Below are 19,448 nucleotides of genomic sequence, written 5' to 3' on the forward strand. Positions count from 1 at the left end.
TAATTTTTTTCTCTATAAAATGGTAAAATATGAGTAAATATTACGTTTATTCCATTTTTATAGAGAAAGGAATTAAGATGAGGTGATTAAGTGTAAATAGTGGTATTTACTCATCCTTGCCTCATGGAGTTAGTAGAAGGATTTAATGACAGGACTTAAGAAAGAAAGGCACTAGGTAAATCCCAGGTATTATATAGTTATTTTATATTTTAAGAAGAGGGATTTAGGCTGTGTAAGAGGTGGGGATTTATTGACACAGGTGTTAGACAATGAGATAGTTTTCCAAAATCTTCCCTAGATATATTTTAGATTAAGAAAAGATTCCTATGTGTCTGGTTAGATTTCAATGTGATTGTCTATGAGCATGGCTTCTAGGACCCTCCGTGCTTCTTTCTACCTGATATATATATATATATATATATATATTTTTTTTTTTTTTTCCCCCGGAAAGCTCACCCTCTAGCATCATAAGTGTTACAGAATCTGGTGGGAATGGAATGCACAATTCTTTCACAGCTCCTTAAACAAGGCAAGATCTTAGTTTTCCCCCAGCATTCTTTCAAAACTAGCTGTGAGCAATGGCACATGTTCTGTGGGTATGCCACTTTCAAAATGTTAATTAATGAAGCCAAAGGAGTAGTTACTACAAGAAAATACACCTTTCCCCCCTTTAAGTAAATTAGGATCAGACACAACTTTTAATTTTTCTGGTTAAGAAGTAAAAGAAACAAACTACTGTCTGTTATCATTATAAGTTCAGAAGGGAAAGATTCTGACACCAAAACAAAGAAACAACAAAGCCCATGGAATGAGAGAAAATACTTGCAAGTCATGTATCTGATGGGGGTTAATATCTACAATTTATAAAGAATTTGTACAACTCAACAACTACGATAATTGATTTAAAAAATGGGCAGAGGAGTTGAGTAGACAATTCTCTGAAGAAGAAATACAAGAAAGAAGCACAACATCACTGATCATTAGAGAAATGCAAATCAAACCACAAGATACCATCTCACACTAATTAGTTTGGCCATGATCCAAAAACAAAAACAACCAAAAAACTAGCAAATAACAAGTGTGGGTGAGGATGTAGAAAAATTGGAACCCTTGTGCCCTGTGGATGGGAATGTAAAAACTGTGAAAGACAGTCTGGTGGTTCCTCAATAAATTAGACATAGAATTATCACATGATCCAGAAATTCTACTTCTAAGACTATACCCAAAGAATTGAAAGTCAGGTCCTGAAGAGGTATATGCATACCCATGTTCATAGCAGCATTATTTACAATAGCCAAGAGGTGGAGGCAACTCAAGTGTCCATCAACAGATGAACAGATACATAAAACGTGCTACAGAAATAGAAGGAATATTACTCAGCCTTAAAATGGAAGGAAATTTGGACACATGCTACAACATGGATGGGCCTGGAGGATAGATAACATGCTAAGTGAAACACATCAGTCACAAAAAGACAAATACTGTGATTCCATATATCTGAAGTACCTAAGAGTAGTCAGAGATAAAAAACAGAAGGGTGATTGCTAGGGCTTGGGGAGGGGGATAAGGAGTTGTTCAATAGCACAGAGTTTTCGTTTTACAAGCTGAAGAGTTCTGGAGGGGCGCCTGGGTGGCTCAGTCGGTTAAGTGTCTGACTTCAGCTTGGGTCATGATCTTGTGGTCTGTGGGTTCAAGCCCCACGTCGGGCTCTGTGATGACAAATCAGAGCCTGGAGCCTGTTCCAGATTCTGTGTCTCCCTCTCTCTCCTCCCCTCCCCCACTCGCTCTCTGTCTCTGTCTCTCAAAATAAAATAAAGACGTAAAAAAAATTTACAAGCTGAAGAGTTCTGGAGATTGGTTGTACAACAATGTGAGTGTATGTGGCACTAGTGAATTGTACAGTAAAAAATGGGGGATGTGGTAACTTTGATGTTTGCATATTTTACCACAACTGAAAGCAAACACAAAATCCTACATGGAATTATTTTCCTCATTTCTCTATAATCAAATGCAACTGCATCTCAGAATGTTGCCTAGCTATCCACCAGCAGTTGGTAAGCATTGCCATAGTCTAAACATTAGCCGCTGAAAATATTCAATGTTTTAAATTAACCTTTTCCAAAGAGGTAAGGAAGTAACACAGATTTGGCATTAAGTCAGCCACAGGAAACCATGGCCAACCATGAAAGACCAAAGGAGATGAAGTTCTGTGGCTGCATGTGGAAATTAACTGTCACTGTAATTAAGGTTTCATATGAACGTGATGGGTGAGAAAGGACTCAGGACCAGACCAGTATCACTGATAAAATCATGATTTGAAATGCAAGATCAGCTCTGAAGCACCACAGCTGCCTTCAATGCCTGCCTTCCATCTCTGTCTCTATAGAGATCCATATACGTGTACAATATGTCTATGTGTATTTAGTGTACAGAATACATACATATGTATACAGTACACAGTAAAGCTTTCACTAATGCACAATTACTCCTACATGGCTGGACTGAGGTCTGTAATAGTTTGTTTTGGGATTATTCACAAAGATAGAGTTTGCAACACCACTGTGATTGCTCAGCTGTACTCAAAGACAAAAATTGCAGGTTCTCTCACCCACCTATAAGATACTCATTTACACACATGTCCTCACCTGAGAGAAAGATTCATACATCCTATTTATTAAAGCAATTTTTCTAAGGAGCTTTACTGAAAAACACCTTGAAGTTTCATCTTTTTACAAAAATCTTTCCCCAGTTTGCTTTGTAGGGATTCTGCTACAGTTACTGGAGACAACACATTAACACAAGCTGAGTCAATCAGTAGTTTTTCACAATAGCCTCCTCGTTGCTATGGCTATTGAAGTTTTCAGACTGTTTGGTGACTGACCTTTCTCCAGCTCTGACCCCCATTTGCACAGTGGGAGACACATTCTTTTATATAGCTTGTCCCGTATGTACCTCTTTTTGCTTTTTTTTTTTTTAGCTCAGCAGCAACTCCTTTGTAGCCTCTCAGGAATCTTCCTTCACGGGATCTACTGGCAGTTTCTCCCTCTGGGTTTGGTTCTAGGCCCTCCGTTGTCTACACCAATGCCTGGGCAGTTCCATCTGCCTTCAGGCTTCATGACCACCATGTGCTGCCATCTCCTCTGTCTGTATCAGCATTGTCGTTCCTCATCTTCTTCTGTACGGAGCCCAAAGTCTACCTGACATTTCTCCTTGAATGTGCTAAAGACACCTCAAGTCAATACATCCAAAGCCCCTCCTTCTCAGTCCCCTGGTCAGTTCTGGTTCGACCTCATCCAGACATCTATGTTCAATTCCCAAGGGTCATCTTCCTTTCTCAATCTTCATGTCCATTCTACCATATGAATATCTCCTCAGTCCCTTTTCCCTAGCTCTGACTTGGTCCCCTCTCTCTTTCCTGGATCACTGCACCAGCACCCCAAAGGGCCCTTTGTGTCTCTCGCCCCTCCACTAATAGATTCTCTAGACCGGCACTATCCAATAAATGGACAGTTGTCAGACTTCCTACATTGCCCCGAATGGCAGCAACTAATTACACGTGGCCACTGAGCATCTGAAATGTGCCTGGTGTGACTGAGGACCTCAACTTAAAATTTTACTTAATTTTAATTAACTTCTATGTAAATAGTCGCATGTGGCTAATGGTCATTGCACTGCAAAGGGGCAGGTCTAGATTCTCCACAGATGTGCTCAAAATCCCTCAAAAGCTCCCTTGAGGTGATTCACAGATTCTTTCATTGTCTCCATCCTCATTTCTCTCAGTTCTTCCCTGGCTCTCCTGGATACAATGAAATCCTCCATTTTTCAAAATCACCATGCTGACTCTCTCTTGGGATATTAACTCCTTTGGCATTGAGAAGCTTCCTTCCATCTGTCTGACAAACCCCTACTTTGCCTTTGGGGCTCAGTTCAGCAATTGCTTCCCTCACCTCATGGCTTGGGCCTTCTCCACCGTGCCTTTTCCTCTTCCAGATACTCCAGCTATGGGTCTTACAGCCCATATTGAGCAAGTGTCATGCTGGATTTTAATCCTCAGTTTGCCTGTTTTACTCCCCATGATACTGCACTCTGAGGTCAAGGACCAAGTAAGTCTCCTTTGCTGCTGTTGTATCCTCAGTACCAGTATGGTACCTGACCTGGTGGAGGCCACTGTACATGTACCTATTCTACTGGGACCTCAGGACCTGGAAGCAGAGCCCCTCAGCGGCACTTCCCCTGCATACCCCTGTGGAGATGATAAACAGGAAGTGTAACTGACATAGGGATGTCTCATTCCATGAGTCTAAAACAACGAGACACTGAAAGAGATCTTCTCTTATGCAGTATCCTGGTTATTCCAATCCTCTTTCCAAGAGATTTAGGAAAACAGTAAATTTAGCTATTCTGCCTCTCACAATATGAACTGATTAGAAACCCTAGAAACGCACTGACTTAACGCTGCCCTTAATTCACATGTGAACAAAAAAGGAACAACAGGTAAAGACATCCTTCATATCTATGGGGAGTTACATCTTCTATCTGGGCTTCATGGCCAAATCTTGAACCGCCTAGACCTTTCTATACCACACCCAAAGTCATGAATTCCTATTTATCCACAACACTGAAATACTAGAACATTCTGTTCTATTTTTTCCATTTTCCCCCATTCTTATTTTTCCTAAATCTGTTACATTTTTTTCAACTCTACGAACATAAAAATGTTGTAATGAACATTTAAAATAAGCACTCATTGGCACAATTCACCCAGGACAAAACATTCTGAACCCTTGAAATTAGAAATTTGTAAAGGCAAATGCTAGTCATTACATACTATATAGAAATGCAGAAACAGATGCTGTAATAACTGTTCCACTGGTTTCACCAGCTAGACAAAGAATAAGATCTGCCATGTCAATTATTCATTTAATTTGAAATCTTTACCTATAAGACTTCTTTTTCAAAAGTGGGGAGGTCTTTGCATAATTTTGTCCTCCACTCCACTAGTGCACAAGGCTCTGCTCACTTCTCCGGCTCTGGGATAAACAACTCTTCCTTTATTTAGAAACTTTCTTAGTCATGGTCTTGTCAAAAAAGAAGGCAGCGCAACACTGCTAACAGTTATATTAAATAGTTGTTTTGCTCAGGGAAATAGAATTGTGGCTTTGAATTTGATCTCTCCTCCACACATAACACATGCACACATCCAGGTGTGCTATTGCCAGTACAGTATTACAAATACAGAATCAGGAGCGCCTGAGTGGCTCAGTTGGTTAATTGTCCGACTCTTGATTTCAGCTCAGGTCATGATCTCATGATTCATGAGTTGGAGCTCCATGTCGGGCTCTGTGCTGACAGCCAGAAGCCTGCTTGGGCTGCGCCACCCTGTGATCTCTCTCTCTCTCCCTGCCCCCCCCCACCCCCAACGCCAAAATAAATGACCATTAAAAAAAACACAATCAAATAGTGTCATTTCCGTGTCACCTGAGCAACAGGAAGAGAGGGAAATTTCTCTCCTCATGCTGCAGCAGCATGGCCAGCCTTTTTGCATTGCTAGCAGTGTTCTGGTAACACCTGAGGCAAGGGCTTATGGTTCACCAGCATCAATCATCCTCATGGTCACCTCACTGAAATCTGCCATCATTCCATCATTAAACACCTTTAATCCTTATAGTGACTTAGAAAGCGGTATAAGGACACCCTGACATTGTTTGTAACAGCACCAATCTCCCCTGGTAAATGTGTAGCCGATGTGTGCACTGGGACCTGAAGTAGCGTGGAAATGCTTTAGGATTGACTTAATTCTAGTGACTCACTCCCAGATAACTTTTGTGCTTCCTGCCCTCTCTGTGGAATGATCTTTATTGCCTACTTCCCTGCTTGATCTGGCCAACTTTTAGACTGTCATTTCCTTGAAGGTACAGGCTATGTCTCAAAGGTCTGAGTGTCTCTGTATTTAAAAGCAAATTAAGAGCAGCCTGGGTGGCTCAGTCAGTTAAGGGACTGACTTGCACTGAGATCATGATCTCATGGTTCATGGGTTCGAGCCTCGCATGGGCTCTCTGCTGTCAGCATAGAGCCTGCTTCAGATACTCTGTCTCCCTCTCTCTCTGCCCCTCCCCTGCTCTGTCTCTCTCTCAAAAATAAACATTAAAAAAAAGTTAAAAGTAAATTAAACCTGCCTGATGGAAGCTTTTTCATGGTACAGAGACATGGTTTTGGGGAAACTCTAATATAGTCTGGGAAATGGGGCTGCAAAGGGGTGAATGTTTGGTGCTTGGTATGTGGCAAATGCCTTACGCGGCACCTGTGTTATTTCATTTAGTCCTAAAAAAAAAATTCCCTGTAAGGTGGATAGTATTTCTGTTTCATAGTTGAAGAAACTGAGGGTGGAAAATTTAAGTGCCCAAGTTTACTGAGTGAAATGGTGGTGCAGTGCCACAGGCTGCCCCCAGGGGTTCCCTTTCTGTGGTGGGCTCCTATTTTGGTCTCAGAGCATTTCCCGAGGAGAAGCTGATTGGGAAGACGTAAACCAGAATCAAACGTGAAAGAAAGTGGGCTGCCCAAACGGGGGACCGAGCCAAACTTGTGGCAGGCATTCTTCAGCGTGCGGTAAGAAATGCTGAAAATAGGTCTGTGTCGCTCTCAAAACCACCTATAGAGTAATCACGATGGAAATTACCACTACCACAGCCCGGATGCAAAAGCACCCACTAATTAAATGAGCAATGAGAATCTCAAAATAATTTGCTAATAGTCTCGACTGCTTGCGGCAATATCTCTTCTGTGGGTGACTGTGTCACTGAAACTTAACACCCTCTTTGTGGAGAGAGTGAAGTCTCCCCAGTGCACACGTGTAGCATTTACTGTATCACCAGATGTTCTCCTCCTCATCCCTCCTCGCTCCCCCCACCTCGCATAAGGAAAACCTTGGCTCCAAAAGAAAAGCCACTTCAGTAGTTGAACATTCTCTCTGGAACCACAGAAAGCAATTATTCTGCAACATGACCCTCAGAGTGTTTTCTTTTGTCACACAGAGAACAGCCTCTAAGCGATACACCAGTGCCTGCCCAGGCAACGAACAGGTTCTTACCTGGGTTTAAGGATAGTATGCAGAGACAAAAGCCTTCACACCGAAGTCTGCTCAGCTTACACTGAGGCAGACCCAACGTTTTGTTTTGGGAAGTGCTAAACACGCGTGCCATTTTAATACAGCACCAAGTTTCACTGCCTTCAAGATGCAACCGCATGCCTCACGAAAACAACGCATTCCACAGGATGCCAGGGAAGATCCAAATGAGGCTGGAGAGCTGGAGAGTGGTGCAGCTGTTTTTAATGTTCCTAGATGCTGGTTTTCTGATCTGCAAAGATGCAGACTGGCCTAAAACTGAGCAGCTGCTCTTAGCTTGAAGCTCTCCTTCACCATGGCGGTGGTGTGAAGAGTACTAGACAGCAAGTCAAGAAGGTTCAGGTGCCACTGGCTATCTTTGGACCCTGCAAAATCACCCTCCGGGTCTCTGTCTCTTCTTTTATTAAATAAAAATTCTCTGAAATCCTCCCCTGCAAGCCTTCCAGGACGCCTGCCCAGCACAGCTGGCTCCTATAACTTTTCAATCAGACTTACCATCAACTCAGAATAAACACCAGTGAGCCCACAACTCATGGCACTCACCTCATCGGAGCTGCCAAGCACAATGCCTATGTGGTGCTGTCTGGGTGCCCTGAGCAGATTACAATCCTGGAGGTCAGGCTTTGGGTTTCTTCCCCCAAGTAAACCACCTTGCACTTTCAGATATGAAAACATTTGCTGAGTAAGATGAACACCTTCCTCCATCAGACAGATGGGATTCCTAAGGACAGGTATTCTATTTACACTTAGGTTCCACAACATGGTGGGGACTCATGTGCTCTCCAGGGTTCTACTGCCCAGATGGCCAGTTCTGGTGCCTGATTACCTTCTGCTGCATGTTGTGCTCTAGCCACCAGTCTAGAATCTCAGCTATCTGAGGGTTTAGTTGGTGTCATGCATTTATTTTGTATCTCTGTAGCCCTGTCAATAATCCTAGGCACAAGGCCCCTTTTTTTCTAGCATATATGTTGAAATAAAGTTGATCACAGTAGTATGACCTTTAAACTAATAGAAAAAGGCTTCTAAAAAGTACCATTAATATCATTTAACATTTACTAACAGTTCTACACAATGATCATAATATAGTCCTTGACCTCTATGAATGAATGGAAGGTACCAATACATTTATTAGAAATGTGCTTCTTACACATAGAAAATTAGTCACCAGTCTTGGCAATAGCTAGAGAATGATTTCTACTGATCAATTCTTTTTAGAAGAATAAGAAATCTATATATGCTTTACATACAACCCCCCAACATTTACAATGCAAAACTACGTCTATTCCTAGCAGCCTGTCCACAGCTGCTTTCTTTGAAACATGCTTTGGGGAAAGATTGATGTTCAGGAGGATTATGATTCATTAAAGTTGCTGACCGATTCAAATGCTTAGCTGCCAGCCTATTTTTTTCAGAGAATGCTCCTTTCACTCACCTTGGCACCGTTCTGCCAATACATGTGTGCACCATGTGGGAGAAATCCACATGTCCTGAGATCTATGGACATGTGTCCTGAGGGGTGGCATGCTATGCACACTATTTAAGCAGAACTTTGATTGGATTCATCGGGTTTTCATTTGTGTGAACCTCAGGAACAAATGCTCTTTTTCCACAAGGTGACCAAAACTAGGCTTGAGTACAGGGCCACTCATTGTGTAGCTCTCTGTTCCCTGAAAGAAAATTCCACAAATGTTGATTCACTAATTTACTCTAATGAAAAAGCTGTAGGCAGTCTCAAGTCTGAGTAAGCGTGAATGTTAGAAAGGTCCCTCTAGACTTACAATGCATTTTTCAATGTTCTGTCTAGAATAGGAATATAAATAGAGCATTCAAGATGTGTCTGTTGGGCTACTTCTAAGAGCAGACATTTTTTGATAATTTAAAACAAGGGCTTCAGAATTAAAATGATAGCAGTGATTTCCCCAAAGAACGTTCTCCTTCCAGCCATGGTGGGGTAAGGTGGATTGGATATACCCTTCCGCAAGAAAAAAAAACAAAAATGCTCTAAGAAATACATTACACAATTGGTTTTCAAGACTCTCCATATCAGTCAATGAAGGATAGTGATCTCTATAAGACAAAAGGAGAAAAGCTTTGAGACACTGGCTTGGGCAAAGACTTCTTAGATACGACACTAACAACAGGATTCATAAAAGAAAAAAACCAATCACTTGGATTTTATAAAACATGGGAAACTGTACTTCAAAAGACTTGAAGATTGTTAAGAAAATGAAGATAAGGCACAGACTGAGAGGAAATACTTGCAAATCATAAATCTGATAAGGGACTTGTATCTAAAATATATGAAGAACTTTTAAAACCCAATAATCAGAAAGCAATCCAACTTCTAAGAATGAGTGAAACAGCTGAATAGAAACTTCACAGAAGATGACATAAAGATGGCAAATAAGCATATGAAAAGATCATTAATCATTAGGGAGATGCAAATTAAAACCTCAGTGAGATACCACCATGTAGCTATCAGAATGGTTAAAATTAGAAAGACTAGCCATAACTGCCAGCAAGGAAGTGAAGTAGGCTGAACTCACACACCTGTCTTAAGGGAATGTACAACTGGACAACCACTTTGGAAGAATCTGTCAGTCTCTTAAAAAATCAAAACACACGTCCCATATGACCCAGGCATTCCACTACTAGCTAGCTATTCACCCAGGGAAAAGAAAGCAGTGTCCATACAAAGACTTGTACACAAATGTCAGTGCAGCATTATCTGTAACAGTCCCTAATCTGGAAACAACCCCATGTCCATCAACAGGTGACTGGACTACAGAACTGTGGAGTATACATATGGTGCGATAAACTAGTGATGCATGCATTAGCATGGATCAATCTCAAAATAATTATTCTAAGAAAGGCAGACAAAAAAAGAAAAGAAAAGAAAAGAGCACATTACATACTGCATGATTCCATGCATGTGAGACTCTGGAATATACAAGTATGTCCAGCCTGCCAGAAAGCAACTGGGGAACGGGAGGTAGTAATAAAGGTTAAAAAAGGGGTACAAGGAAACTTTTGGGGTAATAAATATGTTTGTTATCTTGATAGTGATGATAATTTCATGGGTGTATATGTAGGTCACATTTCCCAAAGGCATGCTTTAAGAATGTTCAGTTTAGGGGCGCCTGGGTAGCTCAGTCGGTTGAGCATCCGACTTCAGCTCAGGTCATGATCTCACAGTTCATAAGTTTGAGTCACTCCCTGGGTTTTGTGCTGACAGCTCCAAGACTGAAGCCTGCTTCAGATTCTGCGTGTCTCTCTCTCCCAAAAATAAACCGTTAAAAATTTTTAAAAATGTTCTGTTTATTGTGTATCAATTACACCTTGATACTAAAATACTAAAAGGACACTTTTTTGCCTTGGGGAATTTGCAGAATATCATCATTTATGATATAGCCATTTGGGTGAAGTATTCACTGAGTCCCAATCTCGTGCCAAACATGGCACTGAAAACCAAGTTGGCACAGGACAGTCAGACACACTGACCACCGGGGAGGACTCTGAGTGTTTCCACAGTGCCGCTTTGCTTAAGGCACACAGACTGAACGGCTGTGGAAAAACAAGCTTTAACTTCGGTCGTCAGTCTCCCTACTCACAAACTGCTTCAAAATGCATCAGCTATCATCATCGTATGTTGTGATGATGACAAATTACATACCGATCTTGATACTGCACTTGTGCCTGTCCATATGTTTGAACACGCACGAGAATTCATCAGGAAGGAGCCATGAAAACCCATTCTGAGTCCATTATAAGGGGCTTTCAACAAAACTGACACAAGAAAGTAAATGTGCTACTTGTTCTCGTGCAGACGACCTACACTCCAGGCTCTGCTTTCCTTTGTTCCCTGTGCGAGCTGTGTTCTCTAGGGCAGCATTTGCCATCATCTTTTCATCCTAAGATTTTCCATTAGGCCACTGATTGGCAAAATTATCACTGAATTCACCTTGTGGGAATCTGACCATCATATGAAAAGTTGAGAGAAAGCAAAATCAATGTGATATGTATGGAGTCTTCAGTGTAAAACACTGGAAAGTGACATTCTTTATCAATCAAACCACAGAGAAGTCACATTCCAACCAGCATAAACAAAACTTTAGAGGATGACCCATTATTTCAAGAGTTATACTGTTACAATACTAGCTATGGAGCCTGGCAACATTTTTCTGAACAACAGAGATATATTTGAAAAAGAATTTCTTATACAAATCGTATGGGCTAAACTTGGGCAATAAATTTTCTAGAAGAAAGTATGAAAACCTCACAAATATCAAAAACTAAATCAGCATGACTGTGTACAACTTCTGTTTTGAGCCAGAACTAGAGAAAACTGCTTGCAAAGTGAAACAAGAAGCATATTTCAACTGACATAACAAAGCAGGTTATCCAAATCAAGTTTGTAGAAACTGCTAATGAATATCTCGACTACATCTATAACCGATTGATTTAGAAACAAGCTCAAAATTTACTTTCTATTACTTTCTATATTTACGTAAGACAAGGAAGGTGACTCCTGTGAAGAATGAATGTAGGATTCAAAATCTGGCAAAGACTGAGATGATCCCAGTTGGCCCTGGACCACTAATAATGTTTTGGAAGGATTGGGTTATTAGATTAACAGTTGTAGAAGATGAACACTATTTGTGCAATGTTAAAACAAACATTATTATTAACCAAACATTTCCTAAATTGTAAGCAGAAACGTGAAACTTGATCTGACACCTGTAGCAAATCTGAGGGCTTTCCCTGGCCCAGGACACAGGGGTTTCACTACTATGGTCCACAGTGCTCTTATCCTGCTCAGAATAGAAAAGAGCCACCCCTCTACTTTCAATGAGGCTTGTTTCAAGGTTCTCTGAAGGAAATTTCCTTCCTAATCAGTTCTCAACTCTTGCTGCCTCCCACTGGATAATTTACCTCTCTTCTTCCCAAAGCCCTGAGAACTCTTTCTCCCCTCTCCAGTTTTGTTTGGTCAGCAGTGTGTGAATGTTGATCCTTCATTTAACAGGCACCAAGAGGCTCTACTTACATCATGCATGGAGTCCAGAAGCTTGGTCAATTGGTAGAACCTTTGCCAGCTCTGCCCAGAGTTGTTGGGACACTTAGTTACCATCTTCCTCAGTTCTTTGATGTAATTTGTCCTCATTTCTTCAAATGCAGCCTGGCTTTTGAGGCCATCCTTTGGAACTGTGTTTAAGGAATACAGACATGTAAATTCCCAGGATGGAAAACAGCTCTAACAATGGAGTAGAATATTTTGGGGTTTTTAGGTTCATACTTTTAGACTGAAACTGAATCATAATTAATTGCATTTATAAATAAATATGGCAGTTATCTATTGGTGAACTCTTGTTCACATCCATATATGAAAGAATAATAACTGCTATTTATTGGATGTATATTAACATACACCTTGCATATATTAACTTGATCTTGACATCAATTTTATGACATAATCATTATTCTCATTTTACATATGTGGAAATTGGAGACTGGAGGTTTAATTCTGCCCAAGGAACACAATAAATAAATGGCAGAGAAGGGATAGAAGCCTAGGTCGATTTCCAAAGCCTGCCTCTTAACCACAATGCTACACTGCCTCATGGCCTGTCATCAAAGTTTTTTATGAATCCTAACTTTCCATTTCCAGTACTTCATAGATAGGAAAAGACACTTTGATTTTCTAGGACAACTGCAAGAGCAACCAACAATCTAAGCTGGGGCTAGAATTAGAAAGCAACATCTCCACATTCATATTCAAATATCAAAGACACTTGGGGAAACTGGCCGTCAACCAAGGGGGAGGCCAGGCACGTTGAGAAGCGCTTTCCATCTTCTTTGTGCCAGGATCCTATGAGCAGTTGGGCACAGTCATGTGGCCTCCCAGACAACCTGGTGGTGGCTCTGTGCACTGGTCTGTGTGTACAAAGGAGTAACACAGCAGTGGCTCTGCGTGCAAGGCAAAATCTCAAATTTTCAAAGAGAATAAACCACATTCACCTTTATCTGTGATAAAGTAGAAAGTGAAGGATCCTATTTTCTTTTATGTAGTGGCTGGCTTTTAATTTTATTTGGGATTCAGGGCTTGGAAACAGGTTTCTGTAACCTGCTGAAAGGAGGTGCTTTGTCCTAGGATACGTGCAAAAGCACTTTACAGAGGAGAGGTGCTCCTGTGCCTGGAAGGAGGTGTACGTAGGGCAGAGTGCAAACTAAAGTATCCCCTTTGAAAGTCTACTCACATGTTCGCTCTTTTCCAACTATTGCCAATAAATAGTTATATGCATGCTTTAACTTTGAACAATGAAATCACTTAGGACTTTATTTTTAGGAGATGAAGATCTAAAGAAAATTCATCTTGTGAAATTAACATTCTGAGCTGGAAACTGCTCTTACTTTCACTTCTTAATTATACAGCATGTTTGTTAATTAATCATAACTGGGATAAATAATAATTCACTTGGGTCATCAGCCTTTTAGAAGGGCTAAGTTCATTTTTTAGTATTATGAGAACCCTGGAAGCCCAGAATACTGCTGTTTCCAAATAAAACCCTGTTGTCCTATACAAAAATATGGATGATCTCGCAAATTAAATTCACATATTATGTTAATAGTCTCCTCGAATTTAATGGTTGAGGCTTTTGCTTTATGGTTTATCTAAGTCTATTTCTGTGGTGGAAAAATAAATCCCTAATAGTAATTGCACAAATTCCTGAGACCACCATAACAGTAGAGGTCGTTTCAAATATTTGACATTCATGTTAAAAGTTAAATGCCATCCATTATATAACAAATAACTTGTTTTCTTTAAAAATAAAGCCTTATTTTCAAAGTATAAAAAATATAAAGGATGGTAATAACCAGGATGTTAATCGTCAAACTATAGATCTACTTTCTACCAAAATTTTAATGTTAACTTAAAACTTTCTGAAAGAAACTGAAAGTTTACAAATAGTTTGCAAATAGTGCCCACCCACAAATTGTCATTTATTTTTTTCAGTTATAAAATATTATGGAGTAAGCCTTTTGCTTTTCAATATAAGTATTTATGGATATCATCCTATACATTAAAACATTACCTAAAATTAAAATGGAGTGAATAAATTTCACTACTATTTGGTATGTCTACTAAAATTCACCAAAGACCTTCATATGGATAGTCCTGTATCAGAAATTCTCAAGATTATAAACAACTTGTGTCAAATATTACTTGTATATTATTGCTATAACTGAAATATATTGTACCAATTTCCCGGCCAGATTTTTTAGGAGTTGAAACAAACCCACAAATAAGGAGAACTTAAGCAAAACCTCAAAATTTGGAGGTCGGCCCAGATTTTCTGAATTTACTTATTAAATGCAGCAGGGCTGCTGGAAATCATCCAAAATCTATGGGCTGGAGAAGAGCAGAGAGACAACTGGGGTAAAGGTTTGTCTGCTTTCTTCCATAAGCATTAAGAACACAAGAGTCTCTCAATGTCATTGCTACAGGCGTTCTTGATACACTGGACATTAGGTGTGCAATTTAACATCCTAAATAAAAAGAACAATTTTCACACATTTTGTCATAGCTTAGCAAAATAAGTTTACTAAAGCCTGCAGCTCTATGATTCATACAGTTCTTTACTTATGTTTTCTTGCCTTTTTATGTTGCTTTTCCAGCATCTACAAAAACCAGAAGTGAAAGTACAGAGCTAGTTGGAAGCTAATAAATTAATTTGGGCAGCTTCAAAATGATATCAGAATTGATTAAAAGCCGACTGATTAAATGATGTAAAAGGATAAGACACCAATTAAGATTGAGTAGTCAAAATTTATAAAGAATTGGTATCACGAGCATTTTTAGAAAAAAATACTGTATTTAAATTCTATCACCCATCTGATCTATATCTATATATCTATGTCTATATCTATATCTATCTATATCTATATCTATCTATATCTATATCTATCTATATCTATATCTATCTATATCTACATCTATCTAAAACATTTTTCAAGCCAGCAGTGGTTAATGACATAGCCTGGAAAGGGGAATAAAATCACAGTTACCGAATTTATAGATTCCAGTTATATTCCAAAAGGATAAATCAGGAACATCAGAAATCTTGAGGAAGTGCAGAGCAGGGAGAAAGAGCCTGGTTCTACCGACCCAGCAGATGAGGACTGCAAACACAACCCTACAGGAGACTGGCTGAATGTAATTAGTGAGGAATGGTAAGGCCTGCGGCAAACCAGAGAGGGCATGCCCTGCCCTGGGCGATTAAATTCAATGAAAATAAAACAAGACAAAAGGCCGAAAGCAACCTAAATTCCTGTGGGGGCCAAACAAAACACAGCTGTGAAGTGCTGGTCCCACCTCCCTAGCAGGCTGCTAGTTTGCCCCTGCACCTGAGCCTGGCTCCAGCCTGCTAACCGCTCCACTCTTCCTGCGCTCTGGTGCCACCAACCTGTCTTTCCACCCTTTGCTCCCCGCCCTGGGGGACAGCAGAACACTGGATGTGAAGTCCAAAGCCATGGGTTTGAGCTCTAACTCACAGAGGATACTGAACAAAAACACCGGTGTGCCTCCTTTCTGTTAACTTTAGAAGGGGGCTATCAATCTCAGAGGGTTGTTTGAAGCATTAAACTAGATAATATACGAACACTTCAAACACTGTGAGGTGGTAACCACAGGGAAGCAGACACTTATCCACAGTCACTATCGCATCCCCTCTTCCTGCTTTTATCACTACTTGATTCAGGCTAACTCTTCCCCGGATCCGGTCCCTATTTGCTGGAAATAACGTCTCTTCTTACCCCTTCCCTCCTTGGCTAGTGATGACGCTTCTTCTCAAATGACTCTACTGAGAACTGTCCCTTCTCTCCCATCCCTGATTCATGGGCCAAGGGGACGGGGGGCTGGGCAGGCACTGGGTTCTCTTTTCTGCTTCCAGGTGGTCACTCAATAATCTCTCATCCCTTGAAGTCCATGCCACTCGCCCTGGCATCCAGAACATTTCTCAGTTTCCTCAGCAGCCACAGCACGTGGCTTAGACATTTCTTCTCCATACTGTCTCCTGCCATTGCTCTCCTCTGATGTAAACTTCCTCAAGTTCTATCTATGGCCTCAGTTTGAAAATGCTGTGTCGTTGCCCCAGGAAGAAGTACCCAACATCTTTGCCAAGGCTAATCCTGTCCTGCCTTGTCTCTCCCTGGCACCTTATGTCATCAACTCTCTTCTCTCATACTTGGTTCCAGAAGCCTGGAAGAGCTGCCCATCAGTCTGCAAGTCCCTGGCCATCTGGCAGCTGCTCGAAGTCTAATGGTCAACCCGAGTAGGCTGTTCTCTGAGTTCTCAAGTTTTCTTTCGGGGAAGCTTTGCTCTTAGTCATTCCCCTTTTGGAAACCAGTACTTGGCTCCCAGTTTCTGTGCCTGCTGACAGCTCCATCTCTGTCCCTTCGGTCCCGCCATCTTCCTTTCATGTAAGTCAACTGGATCATTCCTCTTCTTTCTGCACCCCGGCAACCCCACTCCCCATTTTACTTCAGATGACAATTTTCTATGAGGACAATTCCACATTCATATCTTAACCCCCAAACTTGTCTTCTGAGTTCCAGTCCCCAATTCACCTCATCTTTTGGCCTATTAGGATACATCTGAAACTCAACCCATCTGAAATAGAACTCAGCTTCTAAAACTCCAGCAAATTTGCTCTAAGTCCCAATATTAATGTGTTCCTCTTAATGGTATGACTGTCACCTTAGTCATTTCTCTGTGCTCAAAACCTGTATCGCTTCTGACCCATACCCTTTTATTTCCCCTTCTAGTCAGCTGCCAGTTCCGCAGTGTTTCTTGAATGCACTTGCTCCTGTCCATCATACCATCATCATTTAGGTCATTATTTCAAGAGCTCACAGCAGGTCTCTGTGCTTCTAAACTGGCTAAATTCTGTCTTTGCCTCTCTGCCTCCCCTTTTCTTTCCCCTTTAATCCATTCTATGTATCCATTCTAGATACATCTTCATAAAAACACAGAACACAGCTTAGGTCATGTCACCCCACTGCTCAAAGACTGCGGTGCTGTACTCCTCCACCCACCCAGTAAAGGTCAGGTGTCTTCTGACCTTCAAGGTATTGAATATGATGGTCCAACCTACATCTCAATTTTATTCCTCACTCCTCTCCAACCCAATATAACCTGATACACCTTGAAAAGGTAAATTAATACATAAATAAGATAGAAATTTAAAACTTAACGGGCAAAACAACTCTTCCAGAGCCAAGTACTATCGCCTGGATATGCTTTCCCACATTTCCACGATCCCTCACATCATCCCCTCATGGGAATGCCATCTCAGACCTCACATCCAATCATAATCCTTGCAAAGTTCTCCAGGATTCAGCTTCACCATGACTCCCTCCCTAATCCCCAGAACAAAACATGCTTCTCCCTTTTTTGAGCCATCATGACACTCTTTTATCCTCCATCATGACTGGAGAATCCCTTTCCGCAATGTATTAAAATTACCTTTGAATTTCTTATAGTAAAACTCTCTGAGGGCAAAAACTGCACCTCACTCACTCCTATAGTTCCCGATTCACCCCTGTAGTTCCTGATCTGCCTAATTCTCCAATACCTATAACAGACCCTTACTAAATATTTAGTGGTTAGGTGGATGAAGGAATGAAGGAATATGCTCCTTCTTTACTCAAAGCTTCATACTCTCCACACAACTTGGTTCATTCACTAAAGACCAAAGCCCCTCTCCCACCAACTCAGAAAAGTTTTTATGCCAACTACTTGAAACTATAAACAGGCTAATCTCCTAAAGGCAAGGTTATCAGATAATGTAGAAAAAGGGACCAAGTGGACATCAACTTACTTGTGCTTAGCAGCAGCAACACTTTCATTATGGTGTATTCTTCAAAGGTAAGCTGCAGTCGAACAAACTGAAGGCTGATTTGGTGCATCCCCTGGCATAATTCATACATGGCGGACTGATGCATCTTCTCTCTACAAAGGAAATGAAAAAAATGTCTGAGAATACAAGATTCATGATTAAACCCAGACTGGTGGCCCAAGACAGCTTAATAAGAGATCTGAGTCAAAGTTTTCCTTTGGCTTCAACATGGAGCAGATATGTATTTGAATGACAGGTTAGATTTCACACTGATTGGCAAATTGCTTCTAGACCAACACTGCCATCCCATTTACCAGTACCCTGTAACCACGTGTCAGAAGCCCTGAAGCCAAACTCTTTCAAAGTGTGCCATTATGTAATTTTATGTCAAGAGTAAGGATGACTGTGTTGTCTTATACAGTGAAAGCATCTGTACGGCAGAGGGGCCAATGTGATGTGGGGTAAAGCCCACAAACCTCTGTTCCTTTTCAGCTAGAGATACCAAGTATGGAGCATTTTGATAAATTGTATTATACGCTGTGAACACAGAACAGTGACGATCAGTCTTATTTCCACATGGACCACCCTCATGGACGTCATGAAACATGACTGCTAACTATCTGCAGCAGTACATTTCAAAAGGCAACTGGGGGCGCCTGGGTGGCTTAGTCGGTTAAGCGTCCGACTTTCCCTTAGGTCATGATCTCGTGGTTCGTGGGTTCGAGCCCCGCGTCGGGCTCTGTGCTGACTGCCAGCTCAGAGCCTGGAGGNTTGCTGCTTGTACCTACAATTTATCTTTTTGGGACAAGTCAGTGATGTCTAGCACAAAATGCAGCTGTTCTAAGCTCACCAGAATAGAGCTCAATCATCGTGTTAAAGATCTTACCACGTGGTTATTACCCCCCATCCTATACATGGTGTGACTTCGGTAATATTAAACATATCCTTGCTCAATTAAGTCACAGAAAAGTTATTTACTTTTAAGTCTGCAAACTGAAGTAGCATCTGCTTATGCCAAAAGACAGACTATATTCACAAATGTAGTTTTCTCAGTCAAACCTATTTTTCCATGCTGAAGTGTTAGCAGATTTCCATCCAGAAGCATGTTTATTAGAATATAGTGACCCAGGGGCGCCTGGGTAGCTTAGTCGGTTAAGCGTCCGACTTTCACTTAGGTCATGATCTCGTGGTTCGTGGGTTCGAGCCCCGCGTCGGGCTCTGTGCTGACTGCCAGCTCAGAGCCTGGAGGCTGTTTCAGAGTCTGTGACTCCCTCTCTCTCTCTGACCCTCCCCTGCTCACGCTGTCTCTCTCTCTCTCCTAGAAATAAAACATTAAAAAAAAAAAGGCAACTGGACAAAATTTTCAAATGTGAGAACCTTCAATAGAACCTTTCTGATAAAGGCGGTAAGCAATATGGGGGTTTGGGGCA

The 19,448-nt window shown here is 41.1% G+C and overlaps 1 protein-coding gene across 2 annotated transcripts in view; it reads right to left on the reverse strand.

The window, feature by feature from the left end:
* The window catches only part of NR3C2 (nuclear receptor subfamily 3 group C member 2), a 344,127-nt gene that overhangs the window by 22,135 nt on the left and 302,544 nt on the right, over positions 1-19,448 (reverse strand). For both annotated transcript variants that reach the window (XM_039253773.1, XM_039253772.1), the window contains exons 7-8: positions 18,001-18,131; positions 12,168-12,325 (exon numbers count right to left, since the gene is read on the reverse strand). In XM_039253773.1, the coding sequence (XP_039109704.1) occupies positions 12,168-12,325; positions 18,001-18,131 (289 nt within the window). The remainder of the gene's footprint in view (positions 1-12,167; positions 12,326-18,000; positions 18,132-19,448) is intronic.

This window comes from Hyaena hyaena, unplaced genomic scaffold (genome assembly GCF_003009895.1).
Source record: "Hyaena hyaena isolate Hyena2069 unplaced genomic scaffold, ASM300989v1 scaffold_464, whole genome shotgun sequence".
In the NCBI taxonomy this organism is placed as follows: Eukaryota; Metazoa; Chordata; class Mammalia; order Carnivora; family Hyaenidae; genus Hyaena; species Hyaena hyaena.